Genomic DNA, 20780 nt, shown 5'->3' on the forward strand with positions numbered 1-20780 from the left:
GCCACTTTTCTCTATTTCTAAACTACCTGATTGATTTTAAGAAATGTTCTAAGGTATGAGTAGAGACTTCAGATCCACAAGAAATTGTTTCTGCAGGATCTGTCTAGACTTATTTCAGTCGTAAAGGCTTTTTCTTAAACCTTAATTTCATTAAGTTGAAAAGTATTGTTAATTTTATTTATATTTTTAGAAGAAAGGGGAATTGATGTTTTCTTGTACTAGATTGCAGCTTACTGCCTTTTAAAGCATTATCTGTGTACTCACCTTTCCAAAACTAATAACAAAAACCTTTGGTTGTTCTTACACATTTAGCTTTCTAGAGGAAGAATTCCAAGAATATTAAGAATTGTTTTCTCTCTTGACAACTCTTACATTTTAGCAAAACAATTAATTTCATAGGATAATTTATAAAATACGAGAAATTGCTTTAGAAACCATATAGAGGTATTATTTCTTATTATAAACTGTCAGGTCTGAGAAAATATCTGAGTGGAACATTATAATTTAATTTTCTTTTTTAAAATTTACCTTAATCTTTAAAGAGTAGTTATATGAAATGAGTTGTACTTTGTTCAGTTCATGCAGTTTTAGTTACTACTTGTGTACCTAGCATACAACGTTTTTTGTTGTGATGTGGGTGTGTTGGTGCATTGGAAAAATGGTTTTCCCAGCATGTGGTTGCTGTGTGTAACTTGTATGTACCTTTCCTTTTAAGAATATGAATGGCCTTTTTTAAGGTGCTTTTTGCTTGAATCATCAATTGATCATTTACTTCTATGAAATCATAATTGCCTTTAACAATCTACTAATAGATTGAATGCAAGTTTGTTATTATACAGGTGTACTTCACTTTATGCAATTAATGTGTTTTGGTTTTTTTTTTTTTCTGAAAAATTTGCTTATAAACCAAATTGGAGAATCACATCCATTTGGAGAACTTGCTGTCCTTAACATTTCTTCGTTAAATCCTTTTGTTAATCAAGTTATCACTACAAATTACTATAATCCAATTCATCTCTTTAGTTGATTGAGGTTTTTGTGTTGGATTTTCTTAAAGGGAGGCACACCTGTATTGGATCTTTATATTAGAACATTGAATTGGGAAATTTTATAAACAGACAATGCAAATTTTGCTACTTTCAACTAATTTTTTAAATTTGGCATCGTTTTTTGTTTTGTCCTTACAGACTACTTCCTAGATCTTAGCAGGTTCCCAATTCCATGTGTATCGTTGGTGTGACCACATGGTGCTGAACTCTTATATTTTCAGGAGTGTGGGAGTCATTGTGTGAGCTCTTGAGATTGATTTGAAGTGTAATCTTAATCTTATTTGCTTAAATTACATCTCTGATTGTGTTGAATATCCTTTCTTTTTACGTAAAGCTCCTCTCTTTCAGTGTTGATGATTTGATTTATTTCTGTATTTATACTGTAAGTAAATGCTATTATTACATTTTTCTTTGTTTTACAAAGGAAATAATGTTTTTCTTTTTTTCTTCTTCATCTCTGTGCATATGCTTCCTGTCTACGATTTGCTTACTACTTCTTACTGAAAGATCAAGCAGGTTGGTGTGATTGATTTGCACTCCACATGGTATAATTATTTAAACTATAAAGAATTTTGTTATTTAATTACATTACATTTTTAAAATTTAATACTATTTTTTTACACGGTAAGTATCTGTCTTTTGTATTAAAAAAAATCTTTTGACTTTAGTTTTCAACCTTTAGTTTTTTTAAAAAACCTCACTTTTTCCTAAATTAAAAAAAATGTTTCAATTTTTATTTTAAAAAATCAACTTTAGTTTTCAACTTTTAGTTTTTTTTAAAAAACTTACTTTTTCCTAAATTAAAAAAAAATTACCTCCATTTTTATTCAGGAAGATATTAGCAACAGTCTTGTTTCCAAATGATCTTTTTAGAGGAACAGTTGACAAGTGTTAGATTGACATTCACACACACTGGATTCTCTAGACCTCATCAACACAATAGACAAAAGTCAATATAACACCAGAACCAGATGACAGAATATTTTTTCCTAAATTTTTAAGGACCCGTTAGGCCAAATTTCAGTAATGCAAATATAAATGATTTTCATATTCAAGAATTTTTTTAAAGCAAGGAACCAAAAAAAAAAAAAAAACTTAAAGTTTTTTTTTCTTAAATAAAAAAAGGAATCACACACCTGGGTACTTACGCCCAACAATGCTCATGTAATGAGAATGAAATTAATTCAGTTAACTCTTCCTGAAATTCTTCCCTTTAATTTCATCTTGGCAATTTTGGTTGGAATGCATGGCAAAGGGCAATTAAAAATACTATTATTCCTTTTTGGCTTAATTATATACTATATGACATGACCAACTTTTAAGATGTATTTACCTGAAATTTTGTGCTGAAATCTATCATGCAGTATTAGAAGAAGGGTTTTTGGTTGGTTTAGTTAAGATTTTTTTAAATTCTTAAAAAAAAAAAATCAACATAAGAGTGACTTTTAGTGATGTCACAATTTTAAGTGACTGGTTAGGAGAGTTGGAACATATTCACATTTAGCCTGAAATATTATTTGCAGAGAAATACAATGATTTATCTGAATAATACTGGCTAGAATATTATTTAACTTAAATATTAGACTTTTGAAACTGAACCGAACTCTGTATGCATGGCCATCTTTATGAGAATATTGTAAGAGCACAGTAAGATTTTTGCTGCTAAAGCATCAGTTTGAAAATCCTACCTGAATGGTTTTGAATAACTAATGCAATTCAGGCCTGCTAGTAATTCATCAACAGGTTGTGCTTTTGTATTTCTATATATAATGTCTTTTTTACTGCCTCATAATGGGGTTGAAAACTAGATATTTTTAAGTGTTAACCAAACAACTAGAACCCTGAAGCCTAAAAATTAATGTGCCTATGTTTATCAGATTATTTCCACTATACTGTTAATATCCACATCTTTACAGAGAGGTTTTTTTGTTTTGTTTTTTGTCTTAACATACTGGCCATTTTTTCTTTAAATATTTGTAATGCTGAGGTGGAAAGTAAGTTACAATTTTTTAATGCATGCCCTTGTTTTATTTTTTTAAAGATTTTATTTTTAATCTCTACACCCGATGTGGGGCTTGAACTCATAACCCCAAGATCAAGAGTTGTATGTGTTACCCACTGAGCCAGGCACCCTCTGTATGCAATTCCTTTATACCTGAACTTCAGCTTTTCCCTCTCAAATTTCTAAGAAATAGTACTGCTGATTACTCCTGTCTAGGAGTTCACTGGGAGTAGGAATTAGATTGCTTTTTGAAATCATTTTTTTAACACCATAATTCAGAATATTCAATACAGGTGGCTGTGCCAAAGAAGCCAACATACTCAGGTCTACATCCTGACTTTTGGAATGCAATGAATCACACCACACCAAAGCATGAATTTGGATCAGTGCTTTTATTTACTCTTTTATTTAACTTACTTGTTTTGTGGCTTAAGTTTGCTTTGGACTTTTATTTCTATAGAAATGGAGGGTAATATATTTTAAACCCTTGGGTTTTTAATATAATTTTATCCTAAAGATTTAAAGTCTCTGAATGATTCTTCATCTCATGTTTCCTGAAAACGTATATTCAGATAAATATCTGCATCATCATTATCTTTCAGTTCTCTTTCCTTGTTAGCAGGAGGGGTTAGCTTTTGGGTGGAGACATTAACAATTTATAAACTCTTCTGGTTTACACTCTTCTGTGGTCCTTTGGGAAGGAAGTTAAGAATGACAGAAAGCTTTCAGGAGAGCCACACACCAGTTCTACGAAAAGTTTGATCGTTTTTCTAAAGGAAAGTATGTTTCAAAGAAATTGTATTACCAGAAATGAATTTATTTGATTCAGTTTCATAACCAGTTTGATAACCTGGTTTTTTATTTGCTCTTTTTGATTTCTCATTTTAGTTTCATGATTTTGAAATTCATTCAATAAACTTACATTGGATACCTGTTATATATATGTGAAACATTCTAGTTGGCATTATAGTCAAAATAATCAACTGGAAACTGCATTTCCAGCTTTATTATTTGATAGTATTTCTATTTATATTTGATACTTGACATATTTAAAGTGGCTTATTGAGATTTAGGCTCCTGAGTTTGACATAATAATGAGCTATTTTAATTGCTCATTTAAGACACGATGATAGATCATGGTAGCTCAACAACTGTAAAATGCCTGGTTAATTGTAATGTAACCATTAAATAATTAGTATAGAATTTTCGTTTAATAAAGGTATAATATGAAATGAAATACTTTCAAGTAATTTTATTAAACATAAATTTTACAAAAATTCTGAAGATACATGTTAGAAACTTCTTGCTATAAATTTTGCCTGATACTTTCATCTGTGCATTTTATGACTATATGTGCCTTTTATTTATTCATTTATTTTAATAAACTCTGGGGGGGTATTTTTGGAAGCCACTTTATTTTGTACCTCGTTATCAGAAAAAAGTAAATAATCATACTGCTTTTTTGAACATACTGCGTATTTGAGGACACATAGGTCTTTGGTTTTTTTATTTATTAGGCCTTCCTGTTAATCTTTCTCTTTTTTTTTTTTTTTTCCTACTTACCTCTTTTGCTTCTCTTTCACATACTTTTGTTTTTAGTTATCATCGCATAATTACACAGCAGTTTGTTTAGCAATTAGTTAAAAAGTTATTCTAGGAACATATTAAATAGAAATAAAATATATTATTTGATTTGCTCAAAATTGTATTTGATTTTGTATTATTGAGGAAGGTATCTTTTGTAATTGAAGAGAATTTATACAAGCCTGAAAAATTGGCCCTAAAGTGATTGTTGCAAATAAATGACTCGTATAGGTAAAAAGAAAGTGTCCCCAGATAAGATGGTTGAAATGCAAGCAAAAATTGATGAGGAGAGAAAAGCACTTGAAACAAAGCTTGACATGGAAGAAGAAGAAAGAAACAAGGCTAGAGCTGAATTAGAGAAACGGGAAAAAGATCTACTTAAGGCTCAGTGAGTATTACTGAATTGAGATAGATTCGTGATTTAAAAATCTTGTATTTTTCATAGCATGTATAAGCAAGAAAATTAAATAGTAATTAAAAGCTTGATTTTTGTCTCCAGAATAGCTTTTTGGGATCGAAGGTTTTGTTGTATTTCCAGAAATTACATCTGTTTTTGTTATTTCATCTCTGTGTAGGAGGAACAATATTCAGTGAAGTTGGGTGTTACAGATTAAATCATAAGTTAATTAATACTACACTGTGATATAATTTGATAGAGGTGTTACATAATTATATCCCTATTTTTAAATTTTGCATCCAAATACCTGGGAAATTTTGGGAAATGATATTGATAGAATAGAAGATAATCGATGGATATTAACTATTTTCCTTTTTAATCAACAGACAAGAACATCAATCTTTGCTAGAGAAATTATCTGCTCTGGAGAAGAAGGTAATTGTTGGTGGTGTTGATTTGTTGGCAAAAGCTGAAGAACAAGAGAAACTTCTTGAAGAATCTAACATGGAGCTGGAAGAACGGAGGAAAAGAGCAGAGCAACTTCGCAGAGAACTTGAGGAAAAAGAGGTAATGTGACTTTTTGTTTCTGGTTGACACTTAGCCTTGGGTATTTAACTCTTCTAGTGAAAAGCTCTATATCCATAATCTTTAAGTATAGTAGACACACAATGTTATACTAGTTTCGGATGTACAACATAGTGATTCAGTTTTTCTATATGTTAATCTGTACTCCTGGCAAATGTTGCTGCCATTTGTTAACATATAATCCCTGTTATGGTACTCTGACTATATTCCCTGTGCAGCACCTTTCATCTCTGTGACTTATTCCATAACTGAAGGCCTGTACCTCCCACTCCCTGCTTCATCCATTTTGCCTCTCTCCCCCTGAAACCCAACCAGCAGTTGTTCTCTGTAGTGATAGGTCTGTTTCTGCTTTTTGTTTATCTCTTTGTTCATTTGTTTTGTTTTTTAGATTACACATATAAGTGAAATCATGTGGTATTTGTCTTATATCTATAATCTTAATAAAATTTTAAAGCAGATCTGTGAATTGCTTTGAAAGATAATAGTTGCTAAACATTTTTTTTGTTTTTTTAGTTGCTAAACATTTTTATCATTTGTTAAATAATGAAATTTGTGACTTAACGAATAAATGATTCTGGCTGAAGTTTATCAATTTTTGTCATAGCAAGAACGCTTGGATATTGAAGAAAAATACACCAGCTTGCAAGAGGAAGCACAGGGAAAAACCAAGAAATTAAAGAAAGTGTGGACTATGCTGATGGCTGCCAAATCAGAGGTTGGTTTCCTAGAGATTACCTACAAATGTAGCTCTGAATTAAAAAAAAAAAAAGTTGTTTGAGTATGATTAAAAATCCTAAAGAGGTATAGTGTATGCTTACAGTTTTAAAGAAATAACATTTTCTCCTTTGTGTGCAATTTCACATTTTAGCTGTTAAGCTATATTGTGTATTTCCAACCTTAATAATGTGAAAATAGGGATACCTGGGTGACTCATTTGGTTAATAAGTATCGGACTTTGGCTCAGGTCATGATCTCGCTGTTAACCTAGCTTGAGCCCTGCGTCGGGCTCTGTGCTGACAGCTCAGAGCCTGGAGCCTGCTTCAGATTCTGTGTCTCCTTCGCTCTCTCTGCCCCTCCTGCACTCACACTCTACTCTGTCTTTCTTTCTCTCTCTCTTAAAAATAAACAAACATTGGGGCGCCTGGGTGGCGCAGTCGGTTAAGCGTCCGACTTCAGCCAGGTCACGATCTCGCGGTCCGTGAGTTCGAGCCCCGCGTCAGGCTCTGGGCCGATGGCTCGGAGCCTGGAGCCTGTTTCCGATTCTGTGTCTCCCTCTCTCTCTGCCCCTCCCCCGTTCATGCTCTGTCTCTCTCTGTCCCAAAAATTAAAAAAAAAAAAAAAAAAAAACATTAAAAAAGAAAAAAAATAATGTGGAAATAGTGAAGGGGTAGTATCATTTTGTGCATTGTTTTTGTGAAAAAACTGAGTAAGTTTTACAAGGTTTCTTAAGCCAGTGCTTAAATCAGATAAAACTGTTCTGTATTTAAAATCTTGTTTGCCCTTCATATTTTTATTGATTCTTCTGGTAGATGGCTGATCTCCAACAGGAACATCAGAGGGAAATTGAAGGCCTCCTGGAGAATATTCGACAACTTAGCCGGGAGCTTCGACTTCAGATGCTTATTATTGATAACTTTATACCTCAAGATTATCAGGTAAGAGGGAAGTTCTCTGACCTAGATGTTACATCACTTGGCTGGGGTGAAGAAATGGGAATATAATTTTTAATTTAATTGATGGTACGTATTTACATTTCAGTTGTTGACAGTAAAATTTACTTGAACTAATGCCATCACATTTCACTTCAACTGTTATCTTTTCTCAATACATAATTCTCTGAGTATGTAAGTATCTAAGAATTTCTCAGCCCTTTGGAGGAACCCAGATTTAGGTAATTGCATTCCTGTTTATTCATTCAATATACTTGATCCTATAAATAGAATAAATGAAACTCCTTTGCTAATTTTTCTCCCTGCTTATGCATACTAATTGTGTGTATGTGCATGTGTGTGTGTGTGTGTGTGTGTGCATGTGTGTGTATCATAGTAAAATACACATAACATGAAATTTACCTTTTTAGACTATTTTTAGGAATATAGTTTGGTGACATTAAGTATGTTTATGGTGTTTTGCACTCATCACTGCCATCCATCTCCAGGTGGATGTTGAGTTTTAATTCTAGTATAATTTTAAAATGTCAGCCTCTCTGTACCCCAAATTGCCACTTTTCTGGTACATTTTAGTGTACCTTAACGTACTAATGTTTCAAAAATTTATTTCGAGTCTCTTTATAGCTCAAAGAACTTTTTCTGAAAATAAGCCTTAATATTTTTTTCCTTTGGACCTCAGGTTGAGGTTTGTTTCATGGTACATTCTCCTTACTGGTCCTTGGGTGACCTGCTTTTATTTAGTTGGTTAGTTGTGTTTGTTTGGCCTTTTTTTGTTATTTATTTTGTAGTGACCTTGTCATGCATAACAAAAGCTGCTACCAGGACTAACCTATTTCTAACCAAACGGTTTCCCTCTCCCCTCTGCCATCCCGTTGCCTCTTCCAACTCGTGGTCGCCATCATCCTGAATCCCATGTTCTTCATTTTATTGCTTTTTATTTTTATATGGTTTAATTGCATTTATATATATTCCTTCAAAGTATGTATTTTTAAATTTATCAGAAAGTTATAATGCAGTATATGTTTTGAGGCAACTTTTTTTAATATGTTAAAATTTTAGTTTTGAGAGCATTTTCAGTATTTCAAATGTTATTAAATATTAAAAGTAGACCATCTTTGACTCTTAAAAGGAAATGATTGAAAACTACGTCCACTGGAATGAAGACATAGGAGAATGGCAGCTGGTGAGTATTACCTTCATCCTCTCATGAAGTACTTAACGGAGTGTATCTTGTGGCCTGGGGACTGTGCGGGCTCTGAGGAGACTAAGATGGTCCGGGGAATGAATCAGATGAGAGTCCACTAGAGTGGATAAGATATTTTTCTCATTAACCGTGTTATAACACACAGACTATTCAGGGGAAGTGGTGTCGTTTGGGGCTGCATAGGACTGTCGGAGTTCTAGATTCCTTTCTTTTCCAGTATTCAAATTACGTTTTACGATTGTAACATCAGTATACCTCATAGTAATTTGCTTTATTCTCAGTATTAATTGCTAATTAAGATAATTTTCCTCCCTCCCCTTTTTTTCCTTTTTTGAGAAATGTGTTGCCTATACAGGAAATAACATGAGGAAGCAGACTCCAGCTCCTGATAAAAAAGAGAAAGATGTAAGAGTGCTTTTTTGTTGTTGTAACTGCAGTTTCTTTATAGGATGTGGGTCACTCATCTGTGTTATCAATATGATTTAAATTAATCAGCTCAGCTGAAAAATAGGCCTATCTTTTGGGAAGAGAAGCCCTGGGAGGGGGGTAGAGGACGTTTCTGCTCCCCTCAGTCATGAAGGTAGGCTTTCCCTTTGCACCACACAGGTGGCATGGTGGCTTCTTCAGAGCCTCTTCACCTCTCCAGGCCATGGCGGGGGGATAGTTAGAGACCAGAGTGGGTCTGTCTCCTTCTCAGAGCTGGTCCTGGACCTCGGTCAGCAAGAGGAAGTAGCAGCTATAGGGAAAACAATAATGGTTTTCCTTTCCTCTGAAGATATTGGTAGGGTGTCAGGGCTCCTTACTTACCGCCCGTGGTGAATACGTTTGACACGAGTGGCATTAGAAAAAGATACCCTTAGACATTTATTTGGTCTTCTGCAGTTTTTCTCTAGGAGTATATTCAGTATTTTTAATCTTCTCCCCACATCTGGTTTAAATCCTTCCTATAAAGAGTGTCTTGTGTTTGCTCCCTTTACTTAGCCCTTTGAAGTGGACCTTTCCCACGTGTATCTTGCCTATACTGAGGAGAGCCTCCGGCAGTCCCTGATGAAGTTAGAGAGGCCACGGACGTCAAAGGGGAAAGCAAGGCCAAAGACGGGGCGAAGGTAAAGACTTCTCTTTCAGTCCTGTGAGATAAAGGCACTGAGATATCCTATGTAGGTACATTTAGAGGAAATTTAGTTAACATAATAAATATTTTAGCTGTATTAAAAAGCTGCATTTTAGTTGTATTTAAATAAATATCAGAGTCCTTAGGTAGTAATGATTTGAGTAAGTAAAAACTAAAGAATTAAATTAAGGCTTCCAACTTCTTTAGCCTTCCTGAGTACTGGAGTTTATTTCTAATATACTTTGTTCTATCCAAATGTATTAGAAGTCATCTCTTATCTATCTTAATCCCTTAATTTCTTACAGTAATTCTTCTAGTGAGATGCTAATGAATTTGCCTGGTTCAACTCCAAGCTCTTATATTTGCTGGCTTGCTTTTCTGTTATAAACATTGCTCCAAGAACCTTTAACCTTTAACCTTGCTAGTTAAAGAAAGCTTTTCTGACCATTTTTCCCTTTCCTTTGAGTGCTGGTTTTGACTGTTGAGTAGTCTATATGTATCATAACATGAGATCAGGGCTGGGGCGTGTTTCTTCTCTCCCTTCCCTACGTAAGTACTGTTCAGCTTATTTAAACTGATTTTAACACTTGGAGCTCCTGAAATGATAGGAAATATTAATCTTATTTTCCCCCCTACTTTGAGTATGTAGACTTTTGAGCTAAAAGTCAGATGAAGTTGTAAGGTTTTAATATTTTATGTTACGTAACATCATAGACATAACCTAACATCTATAAATTTGGTATATGTGACTGAAGGTCAGTACCATTGTAAAGATGTACAAATTTTTACATTTCTTGGCATTCAAGTGCCACTTGTTAAAAACTTTTCACATGTCAACAGAAGCCATGTATGTAATATTAGTGAATGAAGAAGTCAAACACAAATCCTGCTGGATCTTTCGTTTTTCCATTTTTAATAGAGATATTTTTCTCTTACCTCTGCAGTCAATAAGAAAAATTACAACACAAGAGTGATGATAAATGGTTTAACGTAAAAAAAATTCATTTGAGCCAACATTGGATGAGCCAAACCTATCATTCTCTGTGTACCAGAATTAGCCTTCTGTATTATAAAAACAGTAGATGCCCCTGAATGTAAACATACACAATAAATGGTTTGTTGATAATGTATCACATTACCTGATAAGGTCCAATGTGATGTTCCTGTAAATTAGAAATGCATAGTTCAGTGCGCTAAGCAAAATTCCATTGAACACCGTACATTAATGTAGTATTTCCATCGGTCCCTGCACATGCTTCTGCAGGTGTTGCTTCAGAGGATTTGTGTCTCTTTTTTTCACTGAATGAACCTGTACCTTCAGCATGCCCCAGAACAGATAATCCAGGGGCTCAGGCCTGGCAAACATACAGCCCACTTGGCCCTGGCCTGTCTAGTCCTATTTTAGAAGTTTTCATTGACTCAATCCCTTACATTCTGGTTGGTAGGGTAAAGTGTCAGGCTCTTGCACCTACTTCAGGTGACCTTCCTCTGGCCTAAAAAGGTGGGCATTGATCTCTTAACATGTCAAACGTGGCAAACCTTGGCTTGTTTCTAGACCTTATGGCCACCCTGTGGCCATACCTGCTACATAATGTAAAGTGTTCGCATTCAGTCTTTTAGGAAAGCATTCATATTTTCTTTTTCTCTTCTCCAAACAGAAAGCGTTCTGCAAAGCCTGAAACTGTGATTGACTCTTTACTTCAGTAAACATTACAGAGTTAAAGTCACAATAAAAATTAATGATATTCTCATGCCTAGACAAAATCTTTAATTAAAACACTGAAGACTGTTGTGTAATTTCAGATTATGGAAGCTGTAAATCATGGAGTAAGACTGGAACTAATATTTTGCCTAATAAGTCTTAGTATATATATTAATGTCATATTAAAATTGTACAACTGGTAATTGTTCAAATTGTCATATTACACTCTAGTTTATACGGTGCAGGGAACTTGGGGGAGCAGCTTACTATACTGAGAGAGTTGCAGTTTAATGTATACATAAATCTGCTAGTGATTTATTCAACTACTGTATAATTAGGTAACTGGATAGGCAAAATAGAAAAAAATATATATGTCCTGTTTTGCACACAGAAAGTAGCAGATCTCATCATTCTATGTTGTGCTGTCATATGTGAATGTATGGGCTGCATATCTAAGAAATTATTTGATCTTAACACCCACCTGGCCTATTTAAAAATGTTCTAATTTTTTTACTAACATTCATTGCATTTTAAGTATGAGACAACTTATGTTATTGATCTTTGGAAAATTTTATAATTCAGCAGCCAAACTTTAGAAGTATACATGTTTAAAATGCAAAAGTTGGAAACACGTTTCTTTAGGACCTCTCTTGACCTTTTTCTGCCACTTGGACTTCAAGTGAAATACACTTTTTTGGTTCTGGTTTCATGTTCTCTCGAAGCATTGAGTTTGTACATAGATATAAAAGTCACAGTTGCAGAAAATTAAGAAGCTAAATACTGGTCACTAATCTTTGCCCATATATGTATATTTTCTAAAATTCACTTTGAAGTGTGACTAATGGATGCTTTTCTGCATCTCAGTTCTAAATTGTGATAGGAATTGCTCTGTATCTCCCAATTGAGAAAGGTCTCCATTTTCCACAAAATGCAATCAAAGCAAGAAATATGTGTATCTTTTAATTCTTAGACTTTAAAACATTTGTTTTGCTTTTATTTATATTTTATAAAAAGAAAACATTCTTCCCTGAATTTTCTTTTATTGACAAATCCCAGTTGTACCATATTCCTTTAAAAATTAAAAAAAAATCATTTTTATAGTAAAATAAGTTATAATAGTTAGAATTGTTCTCATGGTGATTGCTTACAAAATTTTAATTTTTTCATAAGTTATGCTACTCCTAAGCCACTTAATGTATCTTTTATAAATTTTAAAATTATATGATCAGCCCTAAAGTCCATTGGTTGCAAGTTTGAGACTTCATAAATTAGTATTTATTAAGTGAACAGTATTTTAGTAAGTTTGGTTAAATACTGGTTTGTAGTTACCAAGCTGCCTATAGACTGGGGGTGAGTGTAGGTGGCATGATTGTGAGGTGGTGGTAAAAATGCGTCTCTAAGTTTAAAGTTCGTTCCAAAGGTGGTGTACCAGATGTCCTGTGTATGGTGAATATTTTCTAGGTAATAAGAATTGCATTTACCTGGCAGCATTTTCCTTGTGATGTGTAAGATAGTTAGAAGTTTTGACTTTACACTCTGTGGGGCATTGTTCAGGTACTGTGAAGACTAGAGGTGAATTTGTGTCTTGTAAAAGCTTTGTCTGTGCAGAATGTCTTGGCAGTTGTAGATGCACATTTAATGGTTAGCAAATGCTCCAGAGAAATCTTAATTTTGCCAGTAGAATAAAAAAGATGCATACTTCTTTCTAAAAATCCACACTTCTAGCCTTTAACCATCCAGTGAATAGGAAAGGAATAACTTTATTTTTTATTGTTTTTGAGTAGAGTTGACACACAGTGTTACATTAGTTTCAGGTGTGCAAAATAGTGATTCCGCTGCTGAGTTACACTGTGCTCATGGCAAGTGTAGCTCCCATCTTTCACCATAAGATGCTATTACAGGCTATTACAGTATCGTTCACTATATTCCCTTTGCTGTGGGGAAGGAACAACTTGTGCATTAAGCTTTAAAACAGAAAATTTAAGCCAGTGTGTTAGATTTATTTTTCTATTCCACTTCTGCTACAATAGCAAAAATCTGTAAAAAGTCAAAACATTGAGCAATTTACAAAACAGGCCATGTGAGCAGTTTTTTTTTTTTTTAACATTTACATCAGAAATTGATTATACCAGATGTACCTTAGATATTCATTTTATGAAATACCAAAATAAGATATTCGAGCCAGGCTTGAATATCCATATGAAAACATGGGATACTGACTTTAGAGCTGTTCATTTAGCTCTGATCATAGCAATTCTGTGGTTTCTTCACATGTACTGTGTCTTTGTCCATAAAATGAAATATTTTTAACTTCAGTGTTAATTTCATGAAAGGATATGGATGAAGATACTTGCTCATTATTTGAAATGGACAATTTTAAGATGAGTGTCTCATATAAATAGGTTATTGAAAGGGTATTTTCTCTTTAATTTAAAAAAAGTAATATTTATTTATTAAAAGGAGCCTTGGTAGAATGTTAATTGTTTGTGATACATTCTTTAATAAACCCTGTTTTAAAACCTCAATTATATATACTTATAATTAGGATATTAAAATATAATAGTACACCCCCTTTTTGTTTAGATTCTTGTAAAATACAAGATTAATCAAGGTATATGGGGGTGGCCTGCATCTGTGTTTTTATCTGGCAAGTAGAATCCATTTGACAAGGTATCTCATCTTTCTGGGAAAAGGGGACCTTTTTTTGCAGCAAGAAATTTAAGATTATTTTGGGGGAGGGAGGTGATTCTACTTGATCTGTAACATATTTTTAAAATTATGATTATGGTTTTTGGGTTGTAGCTATCATTTTTAGTCTTCTAAAAATATCTTTCCCCTTAACTCTTCTATAAAGGGAGGTCCCTCTCTTTCTTACAGGGCTGTGAATTAAGGAATGGGTAGAGTTTACATTTAAGCATGCCAGTGTCTGCCCAATTTCTTAATGTATACATTTGTTTTCCTTTTTAGTTATTTTTTGTTTTTAAAATGCTAGAAGAAAACCTAGATCTTCCTAGTGCCTTTGAACTTATACTGTAGTTTGATTAATTTTAAATCATTAATAACTTCAGTAGCATTACTACAATACTGTATACTGGCCAAAATTGCAAATCTTCCAATGAGTTTGTTGCATTAATTTCAAAAGCCACACTTTCATTGTATTTTATGTATAAATTGTATTTGTTCAAGTTGTATATATTGATATTGTATGTATACATGCAGCATGGTTAAGTTAGAAATAAAAATCTTTACCTAACACTGATAGTGGTGGTCTGCTTTTTCCCCTGAACTCTCTTTGTGGGTCTTTATGCTTGGCATCTCAATTTTATATGGTTTAGAGAGGCCTGTGTCATTTCACACCCCAATTTTTTCGTTTGTTTATTTGGAGACAAAGATTTGCGTGAGTGGGGCAGGGGCAGAGAGAGAGAGAGAGAGAGAGAGAGAGAATCCCAAGCAGGCTCTGTGCTGTCATCAGAGCCCAATGTGGGGCTCTATCGTGAGATCATGATCTGAGCCGAAATCACTAGTCAGAAGCTTAACTGACTGAGCCACCCAAGCACCTTTCACACCCAAAACTTTTTGTTATTAATTTTTTAAATGTGTATTTATTTATTTACAAATTTTTAGTGTTTATTTAAAAAATTTTTTTCAATGTTTATTTATTTTTGGAAGAGAGAGACAGAGTGTGAGCAGGGTAGAGGCAGAGAGAGAGGGAGACACAGAATCCTAAGCAGTGTCCAGGCTCTGAGCTGTCAGCACAGAGCCTGACATGGGGCTCAAACCCACAAACTGTGAGATCATGACCTGAGCCAAAGTTGGACACTTAACCAACTGAGCCACCCACATGTCCCAAATGTGTGTTTATTTTTAAGAGAGAGAGCACGAGCTGGGGGGTATGGTGGGGGGAGAGCAGAGAGAGAAGGAGACACAGAATCTGAAGCAGGCTCCAGGCTCTGAGCTGTCAGCACAGAGAGAGCCCAATGCGGGGGTTGAACCCACAAACTGTGAGATCGTGACCTGAGCCAAACTTGGGTGCTTAACCGACTGAGCCACCTAGGCGCCCCCACACCCAAAGCTTTTAATGTTGTGACCCTTTAAACAGAAATCATCCTGAAACAGAAACCTGGGAGAGAAGTTTTAAAATGTTTCTTCTAATTGATAAAATTTACTTTCACCAAAAATATTTTTATCTAAATTTTGTTACCCTTTCACTAGGTATTTGAGAACAGAAACTTAACCATGTATGAAAAATGTATGTCACTAAAAGGTAAAAGGAGACATTTCTTAGTGGTAAGATATCCTGATTTCTTTCAAAAACTTTTAATGAGCTTAATATATCTGTAAAACAAAACTTTGCTTGGATTATTATTAATCGTGTGTTCTTTTAACAAACACTTACTGATTACCAGGCACCGTGCTGAGCTGCCTTGGAAAATTCACGGCAGGCAGGCGCTGAGAGGTTTGGATTTGTCAGCCAGTCTCAGAGGACTTGATGTGCTTTTACATAGGAAAGGAGAGTCCTCTGGGCCTTTCAGTCTTGTTCTCTTTTCCCAGCTGCTAACTTAGCTCCCACTCCTTCACTGTGTAGAATGTGAGAAGAAGATTAAAGGCCCGCTATGGCCCAAGCAAGGTAATAAATAGTGCCGCCTTCGCATCTGCCCATCCTCCCCAGTTGAGTTTCCGAGCGTGATACTCCGACCAAGCGATACCACTAACCCACTAATGCGTTCCCTCACGAAACCTGTTACTGCCTGTGTTGTCAGGATGCTGCTGAGGACGTTGTCCTCTTGAAGACCTTGAGAAATCTCTTTTAAAACCAAGTACGAAAACAAAACAAAAAATAGAGCCAAGGACCAGCCTAGGGGACCATAGTTACCCTGTGCCTGCGGGAATAGTTCACAGAGTTCGGAAGCCACAGCCTAAGCCTACACCGAGCTGGAGGAGCCTCTGAGCACATTTGTTACAACAGGAGCTGAGTGTCTCATTCTTAGGCTGTTTCATTTGCAAAGCAAATCAGGTCTTCAGTCCTCCTTCGGAAGTTGAACAAATGTGTGGGAAAATGATTATGAAGAGGCTACTTCAAAAAGAACCTGTTTCCTCTCAGCATTTATCTTGGGCTTCCTGTGACCCAATCTTCAAGTTACTTTTATCAACGTTATCAGAACATCACTTTGTCTTACCCAAACACGTTTATGGCTCTGACTAAAGAATATGACAGATCACACATTCTTCCACACCTGCTCCCCTCCCCCTCCCCTTTTCAGAGGGCTGGGGAAATTTTAGGTTTTAATCAAAGGCTTTATTTCTCCAGTGGTACAAAGGAATTTAACTGGGACTTTACAACTGAATAAAATATTTCTCGGAGTTGATACGAATCTCAGTGAGAGGATATTGCCTAACCCAACCTAAAAGCACCAGAGTCATTACAGAAATATTATGTTGGCCTTGATTTCTACTCCATCATGAATTGTGCCACTGCGTCACTGGTGTCTTCTCTATTTACTGTGTGCCTACGCTCTTCTCAGAAGGTCTTTGCGATGCTCACAGCCTCCCTCCGGAGGGACAGGTGACCATGGAAATGAGAACAAGCGTGCGGCACATTGAGGGCTGTAGTTACGGGGTGTGACTGGTGAGCTGCCAGGCTCCGTGTTCTTCCCTGGCAGCCAGGATGGTGCCTGGCACCAAATGGCCAGAAAAGGCATCTTCTCAGGGACAGTGCTGTTTGAAATGTTGTAACAAGTAGGGAAAGGCATCCGGGGCAGCAGGAGTAACATATGGGTCTGGATGCCACGTGCCCCGGTAGGATGTTTGATACAGAAGGCAAAAAGCATGGGGACAGATGAGCCTGAAAAGGAAAGCGATAGGCCAGGACCCTATTGTGAAGGGAGTTTTCTGTAAGGAATATGAAGCCACACGGGAATTTAAAGTGGGTCACTCATATCATTTGTGTTTTAGAGGAACAACTTCTGGAAAGACTGTGAAGGATTAGATAGACGGGAGCTGGGAGAGCAGATGGTGCGCACACCCGGGCCCTGGGGGCTGACCTGGTTCTGAGCCAGAGGAGCCAAGCCCTCTGTCTTCTCTGCGAGCATCCTGATTCTCTTTACTCACGTCACCTGGCAGGTACCCAGGCCTGCAGCCAGCACGCACAAAAGTAAATGAATGATTGTGTTTGGCTTAACACTGGCTAATAGGAGACGGTGGAGAGCCTGAAGGTGCACCTAAGAGGAAGTTGACAGGACGGATGGATCCCAAGAGCCGAACTGTGGAGAGCTGAGGAGAAGATGTCCAGGGGCTCAGGGCAAACCCAGTTCGGGAAACGCTGGGCCTGACAGCTAACTAGATTTTGGTTCTCCACTTGAGCTTATAAATTGAACCAAGAAATCAGCTCTGGGACCAGACAAAGTCCTTGCTCTCAGTGGAAGCTGGTGGGAACGGAGAGGCTAACCTTGCGTACTGATTGAGCCCTACCCCATGAGAAAGCCATGCAGCCCGCTGTGCACTGAAATTCCTTGTTCTCAGATGATTTGGGCACCCTGAGAGCCACTCCCCCCCCAAGATGACCTGTGGAGGAGAGGGGAGAAGGATAGGGCAGGCTCACCGGCATGGATAAGCCAGTAAGGAACAAGGAAGCCCCTGGTGCATTTCTAACCGTGGCTGGTCCAAGGATGTGTCAATAAAAGTCCTTCCACCATAGATTGGAGTGAAACATCTTTTCTTTCGTTCATTTATTCAATAGGTATTTCTTACCTACTAATGTCAGTTAGAGATATAATATATACGTAGGCAACAGGTGGAGGTGGTTGCTGGCAAGGAGAGGTTCAGACTTTGTCGTCAGTGTTGCACAGTCTACGCAGGCAGGCACGTCCCCTCAAGCCTGGGCTGTGGCAAAGTTTCTAAATGAATGTGTTCAAATGACAGCCATCTCACCTTTCACTTCATCCTCATTTATTCACTCCTTCTTCTTATGTGTGTCCTCCTCTGTTCATGTTCTCTTGCCCTCCTGGTAAATTCAAGGGGTGATTGTTGGGCATTTCTGTCCAGAGCCCGGAACCACCCGTCTGGAAGCAAATAAAAATATTAGTTGCCTCTTAACCATTGAAACTCGGCTTCTGACAGACGTGCCCGGAGTCTACCTGTCCTTCCTATGGCCCCGTCTCAGTCTTTGTTCCCAACAACCTTTCCTTTTACCGTCCTGGCCTCATACACAAATACAACCCACAACTCATATCCTGTGGCAGACTACAGCTCACATTAGCCATTGAATGCAAATGAGTCTCAATCAAAGAAGAAAGGAAACTAAAGTTTTCAGTGTGGCCTTAGAAGGCTCCATGACTCTCTTAGTTACTTGTTGCCCTTGACATGCTGGTATTTTATGTGGGCAGGGTGAAACTGGCTGTGGTCAGGGTGAGACTTCAAGCTTTTGATTTGTTCCCTTATTTTGAAAGGGTTAAAAAGATGTTACATGTTTGGGTATAATTTTAGTACTAGTATTAATTTTTGTCACATACGTGTAAGCAAGGATGAAAGGAGAGTGCTCATTCACTGCTACTAGATGCAGTTTCTTGCATGTCTTCAAAAGGCAACTTTCAACAACTTGCCACTGCTTTGGTTTGTCTTCCCTTTTAATTTTTTTTTTTTTAATTCTGGTGTTTATTTATCTATTTAGAGAGAGAAAGAGAGAGCCTGAGCATAGAGGGGGGGAGAGAAAATCTGAGGCAGGTTCTGCACTGTCAGCGCAGAGCCTGATGTAGGGCTTGAACTCGCAAACCGTGAGATCGTGACCTCAGACAAAACTGAGTCAGATGCTCAACTGAGCCACCCAAGCGCCCTTTCCCTTTTAACGTTTTAAAAAGTAACTGTTGTGTTAAGATGTATACTCATATGCTAGAAGTATACTCATATACTATAAAGTTCATCTTTTTAAAGTATACACTTCAGTGGTTTTTAGAATTTTAGTATTTAGTTTTTTTTTATTATTTAAAAAAAAATTTTTTTTAACGTGTATTCATTTTTGAGACAGAGAGAGACAGAGCATGAATGGGGGAAGGTCAGAGAGAGAAAGAGGGAGACACAGAATCTGAAGCAGGCTCCAGGCTCTGAGCTGTCAGCACAGAGCCCGACGCGGGGCTCGAACTCACGGACCGCAAGATCATGACCTGAGCCGAAGTTGGACGCCCAACCGACTGAGTCACCCAGGTGCCCCAGTATTTAGTATTTTAGTATTCATAGTTATGCAAGTGTCGTCATCACTGTCCGAGAACATTTTCATCTCTCCTAAGAGAAGCCTGTGTCCGTTAGCACTCACTCCCTCTTCTTCCATCCCCCTAGCCCCTGGAAATCAGTCTTCTGCTTTTTGCCTCTATAGATTTGCCTCTTACCCGACTAAGCTACCCAGGTACCCCACTAGTGATTTGCCTCTTCTGGACGTTTTAAATAAATGGAATCATAACCTATGTAGCCTTTTGTGTCTGGCTCCTTTGACTCAGCCTAGTGTTTGCAAGCTTTTTGCATATTGTAGCATGTATCAGTACCTCATTTCTTTGTAGTGCCAAGTAATATTTTGTTGCATAGGTATACCACACTTTATTCTCTCCTCGGGTGTTATTTGGGTTATTTCTGTTTTCTTGCTATTGTGAAGAATGTTGTTATGGACTTGGGTGTAGAGGTTTTTGTGTGGACATAAGCTTTCACTTCTCTCGGGTAGACAGATAGCTAGGATTAAAATTGCTGGGGCATATAGGAACTGCATGTAACCTTTTGAGAAACTGTCACACTATTTTCCAAAGTGGCTGCACCTTGTCCCACTCACACTGGCAATATATGAGAGTTCTGACTCTTCCACGTCTTCACCAGCATTTGTCTTTGTCATTTTTAGTTCTTTAATTTTCAAAAACACTTATTGGGGTGTCTGGGTGGCTCAGTGGGTTAAGCATCCTACTTTGGCTCAGTTCCTGATATCATGGTTTGTGGGTTCAAGCCTCACAATGGGCTCCCTGCTGACTGTGCAGAGCCTGCTTGGGATTCTCTGCCTCTCCTCTGTCTCTGCCTCTTCAGTGTGCATGCTCTCGCTCTCGCTCTCGCTCTCTCTCTCTCTCTCTCTCGCTCTCTCAAAATAAGTAAGTTTGGGAAGATCAAAAAAATTAAAAAATAAAAAAAATATTTTATCATTTTTGTATGCACATGGCCACGGCCTTAACATGGAAAGCCAGCAGTCTTGTGTCTTGCTTTCCCTGATCCTTACTACAAGTCCCATTGCCAGCAAACCACCTTCCTTTTTCAGTTTTTAGTTTTTATGGTGGCTACTAGCATAATTCCAAAGATTTCTCAGTTCACTCACTATGGGCTTTTGTCCACTTTTTATTACAAAAACTTACAAACATGCATGAGGGCAGAGTAGTACAGTTACCTCTCCTGTTCCCACCTCCAGCCACACCAGTCTTCAGCTTATGACCCCTCTTGCCAACTCTTTTTTAATT

General features: G+C 36.8%; 1 protein-coding gene across 5 annotated transcripts in view; it reads left to right on the forward strand.

Moving 5' to 3' along the window:
- Positions 1-14557, forward strand: part of KIF3A (kinesin family member 3A) — a 48713-nt gene extending 34156 nt beyond the window's left edge. For 3 of the 5 annotated variants that reach the window (XM_058736713.1, XM_058736725.1, XM_058736743.1), the window contains 9 exons: positions 1557-1565; positions 4867-5023; positions 5419-5599; positions 6222-6332; positions 7147-7272; positions 8417-8470; positions 8828-8896; positions 9473-9597; positions 11261-14557. In XM_058736713.1, the coding sequence (XP_058592696.1) occupies positions 1557-1565; positions 4867-5023; positions 5419-5599; positions 6222-6332; positions 7147-7272; positions 8417-8470; positions 8828-8896; positions 9473-9597; positions 11261-11309 (881 nt within the window). In that variant the 3' untranslated portion in view covers positions 11310-14557. The remainder of the gene's footprint in view (positions 1-1556; positions 1566-4866; positions 5024-5418; positions 5600-6221; positions 6333-7146; positions 7273-8416; positions 8471-8827; positions 8897-9472; positions 9598-11260) is intronic. The other 2 variants (XM_058736717.1, XM_058736734.1) reach the window with 1 other exon arrangement.
- The last annotated feature ends 6223 nt before the right edge of the window (positions 14558-20780 follow it).

This window comes from Neofelis nebulosa, chromosome 1 (assembly GCF_028018385.1).
Source record: "Neofelis nebulosa isolate mNeoNeb1 chromosome 1, mNeoNeb1.pri, whole genome shotgun sequence".
Lineage (NCBI taxonomy): Eukaryota > Metazoa > Chordata > Mammalia > Carnivora > Felidae > Neofelis > Neofelis nebulosa.